This window comes from Erythrolamprus reginae, chromosome Z (genome assembly GCF_031021105.1).
Source record: "Erythrolamprus reginae isolate rEryReg1 chromosome Z, rEryReg1.hap1, whole genome shotgun sequence".
NCBI lineage: Eukaryota > Metazoa > Chordata > Lepidosauria > Squamata > Dipsadidae > Erythrolamprus > Erythrolamprus reginae.
The window spans coordinates 116,546,068-116,568,539 of NC_091963.1; the positions used below are offsets into that span (position 1 = coordinate 116,546,068).

At 41.1% G+C, this 22,472-nt stretch overlaps 1 protein-coding gene across 3 annotated transcripts; it reads right to left on the minus strand.

Annotated features, from left to right (window-relative positions):
* Nucleotides 1-8,014: 8,014 nt before the first annotated feature.
* On the minus strand, nucleotides 8,015-21,961 carry TMEM101 (transmembrane protein 101). 3 transcript variants are annotated; one of them, XM_070726941.1, is made up of 4 exons: nucleotides 21,905-21,961; nucleotides 17,285-17,465; nucleotides 12,345-12,491; nucleotides 8,015-11,572 (listed from the first exon to the last, which is right to left on the minus strand). In XM_070726941.1, the coding sequence occupies exons 1-4, from the start codon at nucleotides 21,931-21,933 to the stop codon at nucleotides 11,264-11,266; spliced, it is 666 nt and encodes a 221-aa protein (XP_070583042.1). In that variant the 5' UTR covers nucleotides 21,934-21,961; the 3' UTR covers nucleotides 8,015-11,263. The 3 variants fall into 3 exon arrangements, with proteins under 3 accessions (XP_070583042.1, XP_070583041.1, XP_070583043.1); XM_070726940.1 differs by lacking the exon at nucleotides 21,905-21,961 and adding an exon at nucleotides 21,297-21,435; XM_070726942.1 differs by lacking the exon at nucleotides 21,905-21,961 and adding an exon at nucleotides 21,102-21,148.
* Between the last annotated feature and the right edge of the window lie 511 nt (nucleotides 21,962-22,472).

Consider the following 22,472-nt stretch of genomic DNA (forward strand, 5'->3'; position numbering starts at 1 on the left):
TTGAAGAATGACAAAAACTGGAATATTAAATATAAACTATACAAAGACCGCCACCACCCTGTCATGGGTAGTCATGAATCCAAAGTGATACAGATAGTGTTGAGAAATAACAGTCCACTTAGCAATGGTTCAAAGTTACAATCAACACACCAAAATTACATAAGACTCTACAGTCTACTCTAGCCTTTTAAGTCCTAGTTGGGTTCTACAAATAGTCAGATGGAAAGCTAAATTTGCAAAAGACCCAGCATTCTCCATTTTGTTGCATTAAGTCACTAATGTCAATGAGCATTATCCATTTTGTTGCATTAACTTTTGAAGATAAAGTTTCCCACCCTTCTCTCCAGTTCTAAGGAAAAGGTCACAGAAAGATTTTTCTTTTTTTTTGTTTCTCTATTCTACAGCCTAGAGTCAAGGAAAGGTTTTTAAAAAGAGACAAAGATTGGAAAACAGAGGTTTTAGTACCTAGAAACATAGAAAGATAGAAGACTGACGGCAGAAAAAGACCTCATGATCCATCTAGTCTGCCCTTATACTATTTCCTGTATTTTATCTTAGGATGGATATGTGTTTATCCCAGGCATGTTTAAATTCAGTTACTGTGGATTTACCAACCACGTCTGCTGGAAGTTTGTTCCAAGGATCTACTACTCTTTCAGTAAAATAATATTTTCTTATGTTGCTTTTGATCTTTCCCCCAGCTAACTTCAGTTTGTGTCCCCTTGTTCTTGTGTTCACTTTCCTATTAAAAACACTTCCCTCCTGAAACTTCTTTAACCCTTTAATATATTTAAATGTTTCGATCATGTCCCCCCTTTTCCTTCTGTCCTCCAGACTATACAGATTGAGTTCATTAAGTCTTTCCTGGGACGTTTTATGCTTAAGACCTTCCACCATTCTTGTAGCCCATCTTTGGACCCGTTCAATTCTGTCAATATCTTTTTGTAGGTTAGATCTCCAGAACTGAACACAGTATTCCAAATGTGGTCTCACCAGCGCTCTATATAGCGGGATCACAATCTCCCTCTTCCTGCTTGTTATACCTCTAGCCAAGCATCCTACTTGCTTTTCCTACCGCCTGACCACACTGCAAACCCATTTTGAGACTGTCAGAAATAACTACCCCTAAATCTTTCTCTTCTGAAGTTTTTACTAACACAGAACTGCCAATACAATACTCAGATTGAAGATTCCTTTTCTCCAAGTGCATTATTTTACATTTGGAAACATTAAACTGCAGTGTGCATTGCTTTGACTATTTATCTAGCAAATCCAAATCATTTACCATATTACAGACGCCTCCAGGAATATCAACCCTATTGCACACTTTAGAGTCATCGGCAAATAGGCAAATCTTCCCTACCAAACCTTCCCCTATGTCACTCACAAACATATTAAAAAGAATAGGACCCAGAACAGACCCTTGTGGCACACCGCTTGTAACCTGTCTCTGCTCAGAATACTCGCCATTAACTTTACGGAGAGGGGCGTCATACAAATCTAATAATAATAATAACTCTCTGACTGATATGGGGGTGAAGGTGGGTGGGTGGGGGAGAGATCCACAAGTCTGTCACTCAGCTTTTAAAAAAAAAAGTATTGAAGAAATGTGGTTTTCTTGGTGAGAACGGACATTAAACAAGGGAATGTTTTTTGAAAGCTCCACTTGAAGTTGTTAATTTTTAAGCAGGGGGCAATCTTTTACAGGAGAGTTTTGCTGCCTCTCAATGGCACAGAAAGCTCTGAAAAGTAAGGGAAACTGGTCTTTTTTCTTTTTTGCTCTGGAAAGGCAGGGCACTTTGGTGTCATTGGGGCATTACTCAAGTGACATGGATTGCATCACTTGAGTAATGAGTCTCATAATGCTAATAACCTAAGTACATCATTCTTTTGGTGATATCATTACACAGCTGATATAAATCCAACAGAATTTTGTCTGTTGCGTGTAACTGAAGGCACTGGAAGGAAAGAGAAAAGGATGATCTCCAGGACTGCCTTCTGCCGCATGAATCCAAGCGACCAGTTAGGTCCCAAAGAGTTGGCCTTCTCCGGGTCCCATCGACTAAACAATGTCGTTTGGTGGGACCCAGGGAAGAGCCTTCTCTGTGGCGGCCCGGGCCCTTTGGAACCAACTCCCCCCAGAGATTAGAATTGCCCCCACCCTCCTCGCCTTTCATAAGCTCCTTAAAACCCACCTCTGCCGTCAGGCATGGGGGAACTGAGATATTCTTTCCCCCTAGGCCTCTACAATTTATGCATGGTATGTTTGCATGTATGTTTGGTTTTATAAATAAGGGTTTTTTAATTGTTTTAGTATTGGATTGTTACATTAAATTCAATTTATTAGATTTGTATGCCGCCCCTCTCCGAAGACTTGGGGCGGCTCACAACAATAATAAAAACAGTATAATAATGGAACAAATCTAATAATAAAATTATATTAAAAACCCCCAACAATTTAAAAACCATACAACACATACATACCAAACATAAAATATAAGAAAGCCTGGGGGAGATGTCTTAATTCCCCCATGCCTGGGGATATAGGTGGGTCTTGAGTAACTTGCAAAAGACAAGGAGGGTGGGGGCCGTTCTAATCTCCGGGGGGAGTTGATTCCAGAGGGCTGGGGCCGCCACAGAGAAGGCTCTTCCCTTGGGGCCCGCCAAACGACATTGTTTGGTCGACGGGACCCGGAGAAGGCCAACTCTGTGGTACCTTATCAGCCGCTGGGATTCATGCGGGAGAAGGCGGTTCCGGAGGTATTCTGGTCCATGCTGTTTTTATCACTGTTGTTAGCCGCCCCGAGTCCACGGATAGGGGCGGTATACAAATCCAATAAATAAATAAATAAATGATCAGCAGCAATGTGGACAGACTCAGTTACAGTGGCAAAGGGTACAGTACCCTTGGAAATCCAGAAGGACCAAGTCAGACACTGACCTTCCTAGAGATAAATCCATCTGTTGGCCACTAGAATTTAATATCAGGTGAAATCCATTGTATCGAGATCCAAAAATTGTTAGATTTCATTATAATGCTCATTGATTGTGATGATTGTAGATTAGATTGGAATTCTGGGGAGTTTAAAAACATATCAGAAGGTAGTGGCAAACCGATATTGTACCTCTGCCAAGAAAATTAAATGGAGGCAGGATGTAAAGAAGAGAAAGAAGGAAAAAAATCTATTTATACAATTAGGTAAGAAGGACATCTAGTGGTCATTGTGTGACATTGCATTGAGGTTCCAAGTTGTTATCAACCAAAAGCAGCCAAATTCATACGGATTTAGCTAAAACACAGCATTTAAAAATAATTTATAGTCCAATGTATAAACGTCATCGCATAAAGAAAATGAAGACCAGTCAGGCTGGATTATTTTTGTATACTACTTTAAATTGTGAGGCTTGGAGATATTCTGATAATGTCCTATTTCACTTCTAAGCAGAGATACAAAACTAAGATGACTCCTAAGAAACAAGATATGCCTTACAGGAACAGACAAAAGTCTTATCAGGTCCAGCATTTTTGTAAGTCTTGAAAATCCCATGAGCAGAAGCCAAGCAGAGTAATATCCTCTTTACGAAAAACTAATATTAAAAGGCATTCTGCTATAATACTGTTCAAGTACAGTGGTACCTCTACCTAAGAATGCCTCTACTTAAGAACTTTTCTAGATAAGAATTGGGCATTCAAGATTTTTTTGCCTCTATTTAAGAACCATTTTCTACTTAAGAACCCGATCGCAGAAAAATTTCCCAGGAAATTTGAGAGCAGCACGAAGGTCCGGCCAGTTTCCTGTCATTCCCCTTTTAATCTCGGCCATCTGGGCTGCCAGAGGAGCCTTTTTGTGGTGCTTAACGGGGCTTTGGCAGTCCAGAGCGAACGAAGCATTTTCCTTTCTCTGGGCGCTTCGACAGGGAATAAACCTGTGCCAGCACCCAGAGAAAATAAACGCTTCCTTCGCTCTAGGCAGCAGGAGTCACCACAGTGAAGGAAAGGCTACAAAGAGAGTGAGCAAGAGGAGAGTTGAGCCCTTCAGCATGGGAAGAAAGAGGCAGCAGGTAGCAGCAGCAGCATCCAGTGTATGGGAGAGTATATGGGAGGCAGCCTTGAGCCGGGTGTACTGGAGGCGTGTGCTCATCCTCGCCACCTCAGAGTCCCCCTTTTTTTAAAAAAAAAAGCCTTAAACTTTTGGATTTTTTTTATTCCCTTCACCTGACCTTTTTCCTTCGGCAGCAATTCTTCTTCTTCCCCTATTTTTGGGGATGGCGTCAAGATGGCCACACCCACCCAGTCAGCCTTGCCCACCAGGCAGGGACCCGGGGGGGGGGAGACGCAGTGGGATAGCAAAAATGGAGCTCCACCCCTGAGCACCCAATTTGCACTAAAAGATGTTGAAAGAAAATGCAGGATATCCTGCATAAGCCCCACCCACAGTATGGTGGTAAAAATTTTGGTAGCCCTTCACTGCCAGCAGGGTCATGGAGATCAACTGATGCGGCCTTCAAATGAAATTGACTTTGACACCCCTGTGCTAAAGGGTCTTATTATTATAGGGTTGTATTTGTTTTTTGCTGCAAGGAGGTAAGTCAATAATAATAATAATAATAATAATAATTAATTAATTATTATTATTAATAATAATATATTATTATTATTATTATTATTATTATTATTATTATTATTATTATTATTATTAATTAGATTTGTACGCTGTCCCTCTCCGCAGACTCGGGACGGCTCACAACAATAGTAACAATATAACAAATCTAATATTTTAAAAACATCTAAAACCTATCATTAAAACCATACAACACAAGCATACCAATCATAAACTATATATGCCTTGGGGGGTATCTCAATCCCTCCATGCCTGGCGATGTAGATGGGTTTTAAGCAATTTACGAAAGATAAGGAGGGTGGGGGCAGTTCTAATCTCTGGGAGAAGTTGATTCCAGAGGGCTGGGGCCGCCACAGAGAAGGCTCTTCCCCTGGTATCTGCCAGACGACATTGTTTAGTCTACTCTACAGGACCTGGAGAAGGCCAACTCTGTGGGACCTTATTGGCCGCTGGGGTTTGTGTGGCAGAAGATGGTAAATATAAACGCCTATAGAATCTTCAAATTATTACGCTTATTTTTTAAAGTCTTCAGAGAGGGGCGGCATACAAATCTAATAAATAATAATAAATAATAATAATAATTAACTTAACAAAATGAAGAAGCTTTTTTAAATAAATACTTGATCTGGAGGCCCAGCGCTATTGTATCTTCTTTTTAAACAGCAGAGAATACTTCCAGAAAGCCACATCAATTTTAAAGATCTGTAAAAGTATAAAGAAAAATGTAACAGTATCCTGTTTTTAGTATTAAGATAAGGCAGCTGAGTTAAACCTTCACTTAGTCATGTTTGAAGTAGATCTATTTAAATAATTGGGAGAAGTTAGTGTGATTACATTTAAGAAAACTTTCTGGGATTAATATACTGTCATAATGTACATTTCTCCAGTTCTTTGCTATTTCTATAATATTTGCTGTTTGGCAAATTACTAGAGGCAAAAGGTTTTTTTACTTGTTTTCCTCCCCCCAAACTAAGGTGCATCTTATACTCTGAAAAATACGGTAGTTATTTAAGATATACTATTTCACTTTATAGCATATAATAATGGTAACAGATTAGCATTTACCAACCTACTGCACTTCACCTACAAAAAGATATTGACAAAATTGAACGGGCTACAAGAATGGTGGAAGGTCTTAAGCATAAAACGTATCAGGAAAGACTTAATGAACTCAATCTGTATAGTCTGGAGGACAGAAGGAAAAGGGGGGACATGATCGAAACATTTAAATATATCAAAGGGTTAAATAAGGTCCAGGGGGGAAGTGTTTTTAATAGGAAAGTGAACACAAGAACAAGGGGACACAATCTGAAGTTAGTTGGGGGAAAGATCAAAAGCAACATGAGAAAATATTATTTTACTGAAAGAGTAGTAGATCCTTGGAACAAACTTCCAGCAGACGTGGTAGATAAATCCACAGTAACTGAATTTAAACATGCCTGGGATAAACATATATCCATCCTAAGATAAAATACAGAAAATAGTATAAGGGCAGACTAGATGGACCATGGGGTCTTTTTCTGCCGTCAGACTTCTATGTTTCTATGTTTCTATGTATTGGAATGCAGTTTATGTCACTAACCAGATAGAAGTCAGTTAGGAAAGATTACAGGTAGTACCAATAAGAAATAGTTCATAATCGGTAGTATGGTAATTTTTTTGATTTAGTTTGCAAGAAAACAAAGTTAGAGAGCACTGAGGGACCTGCAATTACAGGTAGTCCTTCTCTTACAACCATAATGGAAATTGCTCATTACCATTATAATTTTATTTATATTTTTTCTTTAACATTGGTGGACAATGTATTATTTGAAGTCAATATATTCCGAATACAATTCTAATAGTGATATTATCATTTAAATATACATAATCATACTAGTGTTCCAAATTGGCCCACCAAATTTCCGCAAATGCCTTTAATAAACAAAGTCAGATATGCAGTTTTAAAGATGTTTCTTGTCAATTAAATCTTGTCTTTAAAATCTTCAAACAGATCCCTAATACTTCCAAGCAGCCAAAACTCCAGTTGATGTGGAACCAAAATAAAAAAAGCCTTCCAGATGTTGTTTCTTTTACTATTTCCTTTATTATTAATGTATTTATCTCAAGTAATTCATCCAAGGTTATTCCCATAAAATATAATATTGAATCTTCTTTAACCAATAGATGGTGCCCCCACTTTAAAAGCCAACTTTAAACAGCATAAAACTCCATAAATTTCAGAGTGGGGGGAGGAGGAAAAATGAAAAAAGTGAAATTCCTTTCTTTACACTAATTCTTCCAATAATCAAACAATATTATACACAAATTAAATACCATTTCACACTGCTAACAGTTCCAATCCAGTCTTTGTTTATTTTAGAGCTTTACAACCTTCCCTTAATAGTTTGTTTCACTTTTAGATCTGTGATCTTTCTTCATATAATAAATCATTGCTTTCTTAACGTTTTGGAGAATTTTTTTGTTCTCTGAATGTGCTTTTATTTGGTTTTAAGTCTCTAATGTAGGTGAAAGTTATCTCAACCAATTTCTCTCCACTGCCCACAACTCGCTCCAGGACATATTCTTCTTATTCCAGTTGTCACAACTTTGTCTCACCAAAAATGGCCATCCTCTCTGCTGCCGGTCAGATGGGGGGGGGGGGTTTGGATTAAACAAGAAAATTGCTGTTTCCTCGCGATCTGCAAAGCATCCCTCCATTCTTCACCATCCCTCCAGGGTAGCTTTGGCCCCATGGGGTCTCCTGGCAAGCAGGTATCATCTGAGTTTCATGAAACCCCCATGAGACTCCCTTATCACATATCCATCTGCGGGGACACCAACTGATCAATCGCCCATTAGTTATAAAACATAATGGTTGTAAAGTGGATCATCGTGTGTTCAGACCAGATTTTACGACATCTACCACAATTGTAAAAGGTATATGAAGGTCATTAAGTGAATTTCATAGCCGCTACATGAACCATTTGTTCACAGCGGGCTGCTTTTACCAAAAACTAAGTAAACACCAGTTTTCAACAAAATGTTGTAAACTGTGGTCAAATGTCCACGGGACATTGCAAATGGCTGCAAATGTGGACCAGCTGTCAAATGGCCAAAACATGATCCCATAACTCTGCAGGAAAGGGGAGATGGCCATTAGAACTGGATTGTAACTTATAAATAACCCTTTGTGGGGCTCTATCAGAACTTTGAATAGTTGATAAGCAAACAATTGTAAATCAAGGATTACTTATATAATAAAGGATATCTGAATGTACAAATGATGTTGGAACTTGGGAACAGGATTTCTGGCTCTTATCTTTCTTGCTGAAGTTGTCCAGAAGAATTGTACATCATACAACTGTTCACAAAATGTTAAGAAAGGACATAAAACAGCCAGTACAAAAGAAAGAGATACACTAATAGAAAAGTGCATTTATTGTCTTTTAAACTTCCAAATGCAGAATACGTATTAGGAAATCTTGAAGATGTAGCAAATCAATGATGCCTGCCAATGAGGAGGAAAAGGCAACGTAGTGTATGGCTAAGACAGTTGAAATAGGCTATGATTCCAGAGTGGCAGCATTTTCCAAATTCCTGCATCTCTCCGTTGAGAGTGAATACATATAAAAACCCATTATGGGGCTGGATTTTAAACCAATGATTCCTGAGTAGCATATTAAATTTCTTAGGAGCCTCTGAATACAAATATTCCACCCTTGTATCTCAAGAGTTACACTGGATTTTTCCAAATGTAAATTACATTTCAGACAAGTTTATCATCAAAAATGTGTTCTGGAAAGACATGGTCTGAATGTATTCTGACCTGAAGAATGCAATTACAGAGATAGGAAAAGCTGCATAAACATTATTATGAACATGGATCCTACTGTATCTAGATCACTTATGGTCAACTGAAGGAAAACCGGATTCAGAGTTGGCGTGGCTAAGTGTGTACTATGGCAGCCCACTGAATTAACTGATGGAGTTTCTAGTGCTTCTAGTAACATAATCTACCAATGGGGTGGGGTGGGGATCAATATATTTGTTAGACAGCAACTTCCCCTAGAGGTTGACATTTTGAAGAGCTTCAATGTATGAGAAAAGCCCTTTTTCTATTCCTGCAGTGTTCAGTATCATCATCTTATTTGATCCAAATTACGTGATTCTCAAACTCCCTGATTCTACCCAGTTTCATTCATTTTTTTAATCTCATTCCCCACAGCTTCATTATTCACACAGAAATAAATCTGGGCCTGTGATCTGAGGTTCTATGTCTTTCATATGCTCTTGGTAGAAGTGATGGATTCACAGGCCTGTCATTCTCACCTGCATCCTTAAGACTCATCTCCCATAATGGTCCCACACTGCTTTATCACAGGCCAATTTTGTCTGGATTTTGGTTTTTAACATATTCCCAGTTTTGATACCTCTGGGAGACAAACTGCTCCCACTTCCTCCCTCATTTAAACTCTCTACAAATGCTGCAAGGAATGGTATTTTGGGAGATTTTCCTTTCACTTCCATTCTCTACTTTTAATCTTCCCCCACAATAAAGTACAGTGGTACCTCATGATACGAACTTAATTGGTTCCAGGAGGAGGTTCTTAAGGTGAAAAGTTCGTAAGATGAAACAATGTTTCCCATAGGAATCAATGTAAAAGCAAATAATGCGTGCAAATCCTTCAGGAAAATCCCAAACTTTAGAAGGGAGGCGAACAGAGGGCAGGGGGGAGCAGCTAAAGGGGGCGGGTGGAAGAAGCAAGGCTAGGCTAAAGGGTGAGTGGGAAGGAAGGAAGGCAAGGGGGGCACCCCTCCCTTTTCCTTCTTCAAAAGACACTTTTTGAGTGCCTGCAAACACACTGTTCTCCTAGTTATTTAAGTCCAGTCTTTTCCCCCTCCAAGCCGCCCCTCCCTTTTCTTTCTTCAAAAAAAGGGGGGGAAAAGAAACCCCTTCATCCCAGCAGCAGCGGCTTGGGTTCGTAAGGTGAAAATAGTTCGGAAGAAGAGGCAAAAAAATCTTAAACACCAGGTTCGTATCTTGAAAAGTTCGTTAGAAGAGGCGTTTGTAAGATGAGGTACCACTGTATTTAAAAATGAGCTAAAATTAGCCTAAAAAGTGGGGTTTCCAAAATTTAGGTATGGGGATAGATGAGTTAAGGGCCTTCCAATCTCTCTCTGCCTAAATAAAACATAAAACCACAGACCGTAAATTCACTCCATCATTTTCTGTCATAGGACAAGCATATAATTTTAAAAATCATAAGGTAGAGATACAATCATCTACCATTTTAAATTTGGTCCATCCCTAATTAGTTCCTGTATCAAAAATCTGTGATATTTAAATCAAGGAAAATTATATCCAAATTTCTTTTTACCCACTTACAGTGAGTTGGAATTTAATTCAAAATGTTCTGCCCTATATAAACTTAACACAAAATCCGACTTTCCTTTTACCATCCAATTTCAGCAGTAAGTGTTCCTAGCTCTTAGCTGATGCACTAAATATATAAATACTGGGGTCTTTTTACTCCTAAACCCACTATGAATAAAATGATATTTTATCCAATTGGTCATTGTTGGGACTTCATGTTTGACTGGAAGAGTATAATACAGTTTCACAAATGTGTTCATACAAGTAGAGCAGAAGTTAGCCAATGCAAATAGACTTTACCATTTATCATATTCTTTGAAAATTATCAATGGTAAGAAGAATCACTTGATATAAAAAAACTGCACATTCTATGACAATGATGGCAAACCTTTTTTTGCTCAGGTGCCGAAAGAGTGTGCGTGCACATTATTGCACATGCAGGAGTGCCCACACCCATAATTCAATGCCTGGGGATGGTAAAAACAGCCCCCCCCCCCCGGAGGCTATCTGGAAGCTGGAAATGGTCTGTTGCCCAACTTCTGGTGGGCCCAGTAGGCTCCAAAGGCTCCCCTGGAGCAGGGGAAGGGTAAAAACACCCTCTCCCATCCCCCGGAGGCTCTTTGGAAACCAAAAACTCCCTTCCAGAGCCTCTCTGTGAGCCAAAAATCAGCTGGCCAGCACAATACATGCATTTTGGAGTTGCGCTAGAGCAACAGCTTGTGTGCCAGCAGATTTGGCTCTGCGTGCCACGTATGGCACCTGTGGCATAGGTTCACCATCACTGTTCTATGAGAACCACCACTATCTCAGTCATACTCTTGAATCCAAAGTAAAATGATTCAAAATCTCTCTGTCTTTGTCTACTCAGTCGAGTAGTGTTGTTCAGGCCTAGCAGCATACCAAGTGGAAATTTTGTTCAAGATTTCTTTAAGTTTCTCAAAGACCAGGAATGAAAATCTAAATCAATTCTACTAGGGGACACCAAAACCCTGAACCCTCACGGATGTAATTAAAGACCTTAATGTATTGCTCAAGAAATAGGACAGCTGTTGGACTATCCTTGACAAAAATAATAATAATAAAAAAATAGAAATGACCCCACATTATAAAGAAAGGATATAAGTTCGTTTAGCTGCCAGTGGAAAGGAGCAAAGAGTTTCAACAATACAGTAAAACCGAAAATAAATAAGCAATTAATTATAATCATCCCAGTTCTTTCTCCGAAAGTCTTCTCCTCTCCCTGGCTTGAAATCAAGCGTAGTTCCTCAAGTCCCCTGGGTTATGTTCAGCCATCTGTGGCCAAAATGATGGAGGCCCCAAAAATCCCAACGTTCTGGCCAATCAACTTCATTTGATTCCAGAATTCAACTCTGTGAGAATCATGCCAGAAACCAAGATTGCCATCAATGAAGAGAATGACCAGAGGAAGAATTACCGACAGGATCTGAGCAGCTGTGGTGATGTAATAACCAGATAGAAAGGACAGAGCAAGGACACCGTAGAGAACAAAGAGCAGCTGCAGGAGGATCTCGCCACCCAGGATACCACCAAGATAGGCCAGGCGATCTTCTTTGCTGTGCTGAAGAGAGTAGGCCTGGAAGGAATAAATGGGAAGGTTGGTTCATAGCCACCTTTAGCCTAACACTTCTAGCTGGTGATGGGATCTGAACCGCTGACCTGCAGATCTATCAGTCAGCTTTAGTGGCCTGCAGTACTGCACTCTACCTGCTGCGCCACCTCAGCTCTATATGGGTTTATAGTTGTTTATCCGTAGAGAGCCAGGAGTTCTACAAAGATGTCCGCCGTTAACTATTAATTCTTCAATGTAGTCTGGCTGCCACTTGTTGTTGTCATTTGGTTTACACTACCGTGCTATCCAGAGTACACCACAAGGAGGCGAACTAGCATCACACCACAGGTGTTTTATTATTTGATTGATTGGTATTATTTAATTCAATTTTATTTTATTTCATTCAAAATGAAATATATGCAAATAAACAATCCAGCTAAGAGAACCCCAAAAACTCCACGATTCAACCCTAAGCTACAAATGCTACATTCTATTGGAATACAGCATTTACTCTACTTTAATGGCACTTGAAGAACCTTAAAATTATATTTTAAGAAATAAATGAAAGCTCTTATCCTCCATGTATGTTTGTGTGCATTTACACATGAGTACTTGTGAGACAATTCACTATCTGCAAAGACCACTGATCTTTGATCTGATCCCTGACTTATGGTGGACGCAATATGTCCGCTAACTGTCTCATTACTATTTGTTAATCCCAAACAAAGCAACAAACTAAGTAAAAGGGGATGGAAAAGAAAGAAAAGATTGATTCAGACCTTTTTCATATACATACCACACAAATGAGGTAGATTCCAATGAAAACTTGCCCAGTAGACTGCAATGACCTGTTCCGTGGTTTCTGGCGGTATATCTCACCAGCGCCACTTGCCAGGATCAGAAATCCACCTATTATGGCTATCGTCCGTGAATACATTCTCACCTGTGACATGCAAAGTAAACAAAATATGTCAATTAATAAAAACAGGAATGTCTGTTTCTTTTATTAATCCCCCCACCCATGCTATACATTTTTTACATTGAACTCAATATCCTCTATACCAGTGATTTTCAACCTTTTTTGAGCCACGGCACATTTTTTACATTTACGAAACCCTGGGGCACATTGAGCGGGGCGAGGAGGGCTAAAAAACGTTTGGACAAAAAAATTCTCTCTCTTCTTTTCGCTCTATTTCTCTCTCCCTCTTTCTCTCCCTTCCTTCCTCTTTCTTTATCTCTCTCCATCCCTCTTTCTTTCTCATCCTTCCTTCCTCTCTTTTTTGCTTTCTCTCTCCCTCCCTACCTCCCTCTATGTCTTTCTCTCTCTCCTTCCCTCCCTCTTTCTCTCTCTCTCTTGCTTTCTCTCTCTCTTGTTCTCTTTCTCTCTCACTCACTCTTTCTCTTGCTTTCTTTCTCTCTCTCTCTTGCTTTCCTTCTCTTTCTTTCTCTCTCTCTTGCTTTCTTTCCCTCCCTGAGCTTCGCGGCACACCTGACCATGTCTCATGGCACACTAGTGTGCCGCGGCACACTGGTTGAAAAACACTGCTCTATACAGTAGTACCTCTAGATACGAGTTTAATTCGTTCCAGAACCGAGCTCGTATGTCGATCAACTCGTATCTCGAACGAATGCCTTTAGACTTTGTTTTTCCACGCCGAGACAACCAGAAGCAAGGATTCTTGCGCCACCTAGTGGAAGCTCGGCTCATATCCCGAATTTGAGCTCGGGTGTCAAACAGAAATTTCGCTCGCGTCGTGGCTCGTAACTTGGAATACTCGCATGTGGAGCAGCTCGTGTCTAGAGGTACTACTGTATTTCAATTTTGAATTTTGAATTTTGAATAAATAATTATTTGAATAAATAATTACAGTGGTACCTCTTCTTACGAACGCCTCTTAATGCGAACTTTTCGACATACGGACCCGGTGTTTAAGATTTGTTTGCCTCTTCTTAAGAACCATTTTCACCTTACGAACCCGAGCCCAGGAGCGTGGGCTCTCTTACTGCGCGTGGGCTCTCTTAATGCCGCAGGGATTCCCCTGCCTTGTGACTGCCACCGCAGGGATTTCCCATTTGCTTGCCGCCCCTGCCGGGATTCCCCACCTCCGGACTGTCAACATCAACAGTTGCTAGCCGAAGCGAAGAGGGAGGGAAACAGAGAGGGTGGGACAGGGAGAGGAGGGAGGGAGAGAGAGTCATACACACACAGAGGAGAGGGGGGGGAATAAACGGGGAGAAAGAGAAGGAGAAAGAGAGGAAGAGAAAGAGAGAGGGGGCAGTGTGTGTGAGAGAGAGAGACAGAGAGGCTGACTGCCTCTCCTTTGCAATGACACCTGAAGCTGCCTGGCTCCTGTGCTTCGCCTTGGCTACCTCTTCCTCATCTTCCTCCAGGGTAGCAGGTAAGTCTGCCCCAGGCTCAGGTGGGATGGGGGAGGAGGTCGAGAGCCGAGCCAGCCCCTCCTTTCTCCTCCCGCCCCACCGTCACCATCTTTTTCTCCAGGCTGGGGCAGTGCCTCTCCTCAAGAGCCCCGAGATAGGGCTGCTGGGCTCCGCCACCCACTGGACGCGCCCGGCAGCTTTGCCCTAGGACAAGAGAGCGGCTGAGGGACAGTGAACACGGGTTTCTTTCTTTCTTCCTCCCCTGTCGTTTCAACCTTCTCCTCAGAAGCTGCTTCCCATAGCTTTGCAGCCTCGTGTTTCCCTCGAGGAGTGTGTGTGTGGATGGGAGGGGGCTTCCCCGTCTTTCCTGGAGCTGTTGTCCCCTCCCTGACTGACCGTGTTTTCGGGGTGCGCTGGGCTGGCAATGGGCTGGCCCTCAGGAAACCGGGGGGGGGGAGGCTATCTATCTATCCATCCATCCATCTATCTACCTATCCATCCATCCATCTATCCAAGTAGCAAACACGCCCAAGAGGCCCTACCTGTCTCACATCAAGCCTAGGACAGTGATGGCGAACCTCTTTTTCCTCAGATGCCAAAAGAGCGTGCGTTGTGCTATTATATATGTGCGAATGCCCACACCATAATTCAATGCCTGGGGAGGGAGAAAATGACTTCCCCTATCCTCCAGAGGCCAGAAACAACTTATTTCCCAACTTCTGGTGGCCCAGTAGGCTCGTGTTTCACCCTCCCCAGGCTCCAAAGGCTTCCCTGGAGCTGGGGGAGGGCAAAAACGCTGTGAGATTAAGATCGCTCCCGTGAGATCGAAAAATCAGCTGGCCGGCACACACATGCATGTTGGAGCTCTGCTACGACAACAGCTTGTGTCCCAGCAGATATGGCTCCGCGTGTCACCTGTGGCACCCTTGCCATAGGTTTCCCATCACTGGCCTAGGAGAATAACCGATCTTCAAGGCCTTACAAAACACTAATAGGATGACAGCCATATGGTTTTCAGGAAAAGTCAGGCATGGCACCAGAAAAGGCACCCTTACTGAGTACAGACAGTTGAGATTGTTTAAGAAGGGATGCAGAGCACACCAACTCTGCTAGCATGTACCAGCAGCCAGCCAGAATCTATGGGAAACAGGGTCTTTCATTTAATTTACTACATGTAGAGTATTTTGGTAATAATCAGCACTTTGACTCACACTAGGAAGCACACTGGCAATCAGTGCAGCTGGGGCAGCACAGGTGTCACAATGCAGTGGCAAGCTCCTGCCGGTACAGCTAATTGTGCGCAGCTCCAAGGCTCTGGCGTGCGAGATCAAACGCAATTTTGCTTCTGCACTTGTGCAGGTTGCAAAATCTCGCACGGGGACATGTGTGCGTGAGCATTTCACCAAGGTTTTTTATTTATTTATTTATTTATTTATTTATTCATTCATTCATTCATTCATTCGATTTTTATGCTGCCCTTCTCCTTAGACTCAGGGCGGCTTACAACATGTTAGCAATAGCACTTTTTAACAGAGCCAGCATATTGCCCCCACAATCCGGGTCCTCATTTTACCCAGCTCGGAAGGATGGAAGGATGAGTCAACCTTGAGCCGGTGATGAGATTTGAACTGCTGATCTTCAGATCTACAGTCAGCTTCAGTGGCCTGTAGTACAGTACTCTACCTGGTGCGCCACCCCGGCTCACTATTTTTGCATGCGGGGAAGTAAAACAACTCACTGAAACACGCGCGCACACGCATCCCCGTGCCAGATTTTGCACAGGTGCAGTAGCAAAATTGTGCTCGACTCCACAGTAGCCACACCAGAACCGCGGAGCTGTCATACCAGCAGGCATGGTCACATGGACACAACTGAGGCATGTCTCTATTCTGGACGAAGATCAAATTATTTTGATTCTGGACGAAGATCAAATGATTTTCAAAGATAGCTTTATGTAGATCACACTGCAGGAGTTGAGCCTTGAGGCTGCAGTCTGAAGGGCTGAAGGAGCTGAGGAAGGGGCCACAGTTGCCTCCTGCTCTTCAAGATCTCGTGTGAATCCAAGAAATCTCCACACTGCACATACCCTTGAACAGAAAAGTTCTACCCCAGCTGCTGAGACTATGCATGGAGTCCTAAGACAGTGTTGGCGGACCTTTTGCCGAAATGGGAGCGTGCATGGCAGGGAGGAGCACCAGAAAGAGCAGCTGCCCAGCACACATGCACAAGCTGAGAAGCTGAGCTTCTGTTTTCTGGCGTGTGCATGTATATGCGCACCAGTCACCTGGTCTTCCAGTTTTTTGTGCACATGCGTGTTCAAAGACCAGCTGGACAGCACTCATGTGCACACAGGAAGCCACAAGCTCAGCTTCTTGATGCATGCATGCACACCAGGGAACTGCTCTTCCAGCTTCCAGCACTCCCACGTATGCGAAGACCAGCTGGAACCCAGAAGAGCAACGGGCAATGTCTGGCATGCCCAGAGAGATGACTTTGTGTGCCACTTCCAGCACATATGCCATTGGTTGCCATCAGGGTCCTAGGATCTAAGACTGTAATATCACTAATAGCCACAGACTTGTAGAATTGAGTCATAATCAGTTCCTCCCCATCCAGATAATAGGTGGAGATACCTAACCCTCCAAATATTGTAAGAGGAAAACTTGTATGTTCATTCTTTTTCACTAACTGATAGGAGATGTAATACCTGGAGATATTTTCACCTCTGTAAAACAAAACAAAAAATTTCAGCCTAAAATATATGCTATCTTTCTGTCTCTACCTAACTATCTATCAAATTTAAAAACCGCCAATTTTGTTTACAGAGCAATTTAACTGCACAGGAATATTTTAAAAGATCCTCTTTGTCTAACACTAAAAGATGATACACTTGAAACAGAATCTAATCAAATGCCAAGTTCTACTGCTGGCTGGAGAAAAATAAAAATAAATAAATGTATGCTTAGTAGTAATATTATTAAATGGAATGAAAAGTTAAAAAAGATATTTCTTGATGACAAATAGGTTAAGGGAAAACAGATATAGGATTAGACACAGAACTAAGATCAATGTACAGTATATGATTTGCTTATAATAATATGGTTAAAATAGTTATATAATAGGTTGTGAGCACAATAAGAAATGTAACAGATTTGCTACACAAATGTCCAATGTTTTTAAATGTCTTTTGTTTTGTGTGTTATTTATATATGTGTATAAATATTTTTTTTTCTAAAATTAGAAAAAAGAAAGAAAAATGCCAATACTGAGCATCGTCCAACTTGAGCCCAAGTTAATTCTTGGTTAGGGTTAGACCAGATTTCAGATGACAAAAAATTGAGCAGATCGTTTTCTCACCTTCAGCCAGTCTGCATAAAGTGCATAGCCTCCAACATATGCCGCGTAGGTGCTGACAGCCAACTGGAGAGCAGCCCCCAACGCAAACCATCGGCGTTTCACACCAAAAGACATAAAGCTGGCACACAAAACCGCTGCACCCATATCAAAGTAGAGAAATGGGACAGGGATGTCCGGTTTCCTATATAAGGAAGTAAGAGTAGAAAATTACTCCGTGGAAACTGAAAAAAATGAACGTGGCATAAGAGAGGGTGTTACATGTGCAGAACATGGCCTTAATTTCCAAAGAATACAGCCACACTTAGAATTTTCAACATTTCTGTACTTTTTTCTTAAAACGTAAAAGAAACCACGACCCAATAGGCACTAAACCCTAAATATGTTTGAAACTTACAGTACTGGGAATTCAGCATTAAGCACTGGGGCGCTCAGGCAGTTACAAAGGTTAAAAAATTCATTTTTAAAAACCACAACCATGAAGTCTTTGACACAGGCTTTAAGAAGAGAGAAAATAATGCTCTGCCCATGAGCTAAACATTTCTTCTTTTTTAAAAAAGTTTTATTAGTTTTCAAATACAGTGGTAGCTCTACTTACAAACTTAATTAGTTCTGTGACCGGGTTCTTAAGTAGAAAAATTTGTAAGAAGAAGCAATTGTTCCCATAGGAATCAATGTAAAAGCAAATAATGTGTGCAATTGGGGAAACCACAAGGAGGGTGGAAGCCCTGTTTCCTCCCAGGAGATTCCCAGAGAGGCCCCATGGAGGCTTCTCCCCACCTTTTCTGGCCCTGTTTCCTCCCAGGAGATTCCTAGAGAGGCCCCACAGAGGCTTCTCCCTGCCTTTTCCAGTTACAGTTTCAGAGGCTCAGGTTTGTAAGTGGAAAATGGTTCTTGAGAAGAGGCAAAAAAATCTTGAACACCCGGTTCTTATCTAGAAAGGTTCATAAGTAGAGGCATTTGTAGGTAGAGGTACCACTGTACATTTTAAAACAGACAAATAAGCAAACAACGAAAATAAATAAATAAATAAATAAATAGCAAAAACAACAAAAAGATTGTAATATCAGGAAACATTCAGTATTTCTGCATTGCTACATCGGATATTTCATTAATTCCTATAATAATATACATATTAATTGATTACAGTAATATGAGCTAAACATTTCTGAGTCACCTACCTGATTTTTCTTTTACATACGTAACTTTTCTTTGATATCCTTTTATCCACTTTCTATCATTCTTTGCTTTCTTATCAATTTTATTCCATATTCCTCAATGGAATATTGATGAGAGATACATATGTTTAGCAGTATATTTGAAAAGCTACATCTGTTCAACCATGCCTCACATAGGCATGTAAACAAGTGCAGGTGTGATCACCTGGGGCAACCAGGAATCATCTCTAAGCAACCTTATATAAAGAACTTTGGAAGTACAAGAAACAAAGTGCTGTTTTTCCCATCTGACTAGCGGATATCATAATTTATAAGAAGAATTAACATTTATTTTTGTTTGTGTTGCTTTGCCTTTTACCTATTCCAACGTTCTAGGCAGCTGAATTACAGATAGCCTTTGTGAATCAATCTGCAAGGCTACCATGAAAGCCAGAGGATTACAATGAGCAACGCATTAATAATAATTAATAATTAATAATTTATTCAAAACAGCAGTTTACCTATCCACTCTCCAAAAAAGAGTTGATGGGAAATTTACTATAAATCTGAGAGAACAAAGTAGTCTTCAGTTATGAGATAACAGCTAAGAGCCATTGTGATTTGGAGAGCCACTAAATGTCCAATTATATTATTATGTTTGGTCAAAGTCATTCAGATGTGTAGGCTAGATATGGCATTTTGATCCACCTATTGAGTTGTTCCAAAGAATCTAGGATGGGACCTGTTGTTATTTGGTGTTGTGTTAGATACTGTCACAAGATATAAGTTATTCCAAATAATGCTGACCTTGCAGTTGACTGATGGTGAATTTATCAGTACGAATGATGTTCAAATTGTGCTCCAGTTACCATAGTTTTTGAATTATAAGACACACTGGTATAAGACACACCAAGATTTCAAAGAGGTAAGTAAGAAGAAAACGTTTTTGTCCTCCCCAGACCTGAGAAGTATTCTGCAAGCTTCACAAACCTCCTATGGGCAAAAATTGGCAAAAAAGGGGGCACGCAGAGGGTTTGGTAAGCCTGCAGAGTATTTCTGGGTGATAGGGAAAGGCAAAAGAGCCCCCATTTTTGCACCAAAAAAAAAGCCTGTATTTTTCCCATTATTTGCAAAAATGGGGTGTACAGAAGGTTTGGGAGGCCTACAGAGTGGTCCTGGGGGCTGGAGGAAGGCAAAAATACCCCAATTTTTGCAAAATGGGGGTGGTTTTGCCTTCTCCCAGTCCCCAGGAGCACTCTGTGGGCCTCCCAAACCCTCTACCCACTCCATTTTTGTGAAAACCGGGTCTATTTTTTGCAAAAATGGAATGTGGGGGTGGGTCTTCAGGAGGCCAAATGGCTGTATTTCGTGTATAAAAAACACTGAAATTTCCACCCTCTTTCACGGGGAAGAAGATGTGTCTTATGCTTTGAAAAATACGGTATTTTGGGATTGCACTCACAATCGCTCTTACTATTGGTATTATCTTTGCTTTCTATATCACAATCGTTGTTGTTGTTATCACCACCACCATCATCATGCCCCATTCCTAATGAGCTAGATCAAGTACAATGAAGTCAAAAGATAATAAAACCAAATAAAATTGGTTACAATATTATCAATAATTATTTATACATCATGAGTGTGTAGTAAAACTCATATAACTATAGACTGTATTCTGGAATGCAACTTGGTCACAAAATGTAAGGAAAATCTTTCATAGGCTTGAAAGATATTCTAAAATATAGCACTGTCACTGAGGTGGTTCTGACACTTGGTCACATCCTGCATATTGCTCAAGAAGAAAGACCTGCAACAGAATTCCCTCATGGCAAAAAGTCCAAACAATTTTACCCAGTTACTGCCTGATTTTGTTTCCAGTCTCAGTTCCAAAACAACAGGCTCTCCAATGACCTAACAGAATTAAACTTAAACTTAGTGCTCACAACAAATTTAGAGAAAACCAGCTGGATAAGGTTGTTCTAAATCAGTTTTCTTTAAAGTGCGCTCTGAGGATCTTGAAAGTCCCTCAAGATTTTCTCAGGAGTCTGCGAAATCAAAATTATTTGATACCGTAGTTTATGTGGAAAATAATACAAGATTAAAATCCCACCAAACAATTGTGAGAAGCAGTAACCCCAGCAAACACATCAATGTTTTGTTTTTTTTAATTGGATTTGTATGCCGCCTCTCTCCAAGGATTGTTAATAGTTAATACAGTAATGCAAATATTGATAAATATAGCCTATACTGGAAATATTGATAAATATATATAACCCATGCTAACAAAGTTCCTTTAGGATCCTCCCCAAAAGATTTGAGACTCCTGATTGGAAAAATGTCTAAGAAATACTTTCTAAACTTGTAATTGCCTCTGTTTTCCTTCCCAGCCCTCTGATCCAATCATTCTCCCTGCTTGATCCACCAATGCCCATCCCGAGATCTCGCCACCGTTTCCGGCTGCCGTCCTGATCCCCTTTTATCCCGGCATACATCGTTATTTAATGATGCCCACTCTACCACTGCCCCCCAGAAACTTCCATCCCTCCCTTTCATCCCCAACTCCTCCACACCAACAGGTCTTTCCCACGCCTCCGCAGGGTGAAAGCCCAACCCTCCATTCTCCCACTCCATTCATTCTCACGCACACCTTCTCCGCCCACCTTAGCATTATTTTTTCTTTCCTACGTTACAATCCCGACGCCCACCACTTCACCATAGAGATAATGCGGGACTCCCGACTTCTCCGACTTTAAAGGAGTTTGTCTCTGGATTTTGCATGGACGGAAGCTGCTGGCATCAATTACTCTCTGCATACGCTCAGAGGCATTGTAACTTTCAAGAAGATCTTAACTCACCGGCGAACCTCGGCGCGTTCTGCATTGAGGAGAAGGCCGCTGAGGCAGTGCCAGAACGGGAAGCGAGTGAGCAACACCGACCCGATCCGCATTAGCAGCCGCAGCACACCGCGCCGCCTCCCGCTAGCCGCCGCCATCTTGCGACAGGGCGGAATTACTGGCGTATTCTGTTCGTACCCGAAGGTCCTCCTTGGTCCGTTGGAGCATCGCTCTAAAGTCCCACTACAAAACTTCCCCAACAGAAACTGATGCCATACTCCAAAGGTTCCCTTCTTGCTATAGACATTAAAAGTCGTTTGCTCAGATTTTGTGATTGCCATTCCAACTGTATTATTTAATCTGCTGCTTCTAAACAATTCACACTCGTTTCATACAATTAACAGATTAGCAAGATTTTTGCTTAAACTTTGCTGTCAGATTTGAGTAGATCTTGGAAGGTTCAACCTTGGGGGAAATTTCTCTAAGGAGGACTTGCTGGCTGACACAATCTGCACCAGCTGGTATCATTAAAACATATTTTTTTAATCTGCTGTCAAGGTTTTCTGTAAACTATCTAAAGCTTTGTCATTACACCTGCTTATTATAAATAGCTTCCTCTTGTAAATTACCTAGAAGCAGAAAAACAGAAGTCCAGCATAATAGCTCCGTGCTAGGGAAGCTGTCCCACTTTATTTTATACCAGTTTCTATGCCACCATCGGCACCGTTCTTCTCTCACCAAAATCGTGCGATTTGCTGTAGTCACAGTGTATAAGAGCCGAAGTGGCGCAGTGGTTACAGTGTAGTACTGCAGGCTACTTCAGCTGACTGATAGCTGAAGTTCAGCAGTTCAAATTTCAACTTTACCGCTGTAAAGTAAAGCCTATGAAACAAGTGTGTAAATCTAAGTGCTATTGCTATAAAACACTACAAAATTATGGGGCTCTGCCTGGAGAAACTGATTTTATTATTATTTATTTATTACTTAGATTTGTATGCCGCCCCTCTCCGAAGACTCGGGGCGGCTCACAACATGATGTTTGAGGAAACAGTGAAGACAGGATATGAAAATGAGTTAGACCAGGGGATCCCAATCTCTTGGACTTCAGGGACCAACAAGGTCATAATTTTAAATCCCACAGCCAATAATTCATAATTTTAAAACCCACAGACCACTAATACGATTTTTTATTAAAAA

Excerpts from the sequence above, each read along its gene's own strand:
- TMEM101 (XM_070726940.1), bottom strand. The coding sequence starts at position 21,433 with ATGGCGGCGGCTAGCGGGAGGCGGCGCGGTGTGCTGCGGCTGCTAATG. Across the intron at positions 17,466-21,296 it reads GAACGCGCCGAGGTTCGCCG|GAAACCGGACATCCCTGTCC; the intron begins GTGAGTTAAGAT and ends TTCCTTATATAG. Across the intron at positions 12,492-17,284 it reads TTTATGCAGACTGGCTGAAG|GTGAGAATGTATTCACGGAC; the intron begins GTGAGAAAACGA and ends TGCATGTCACAG.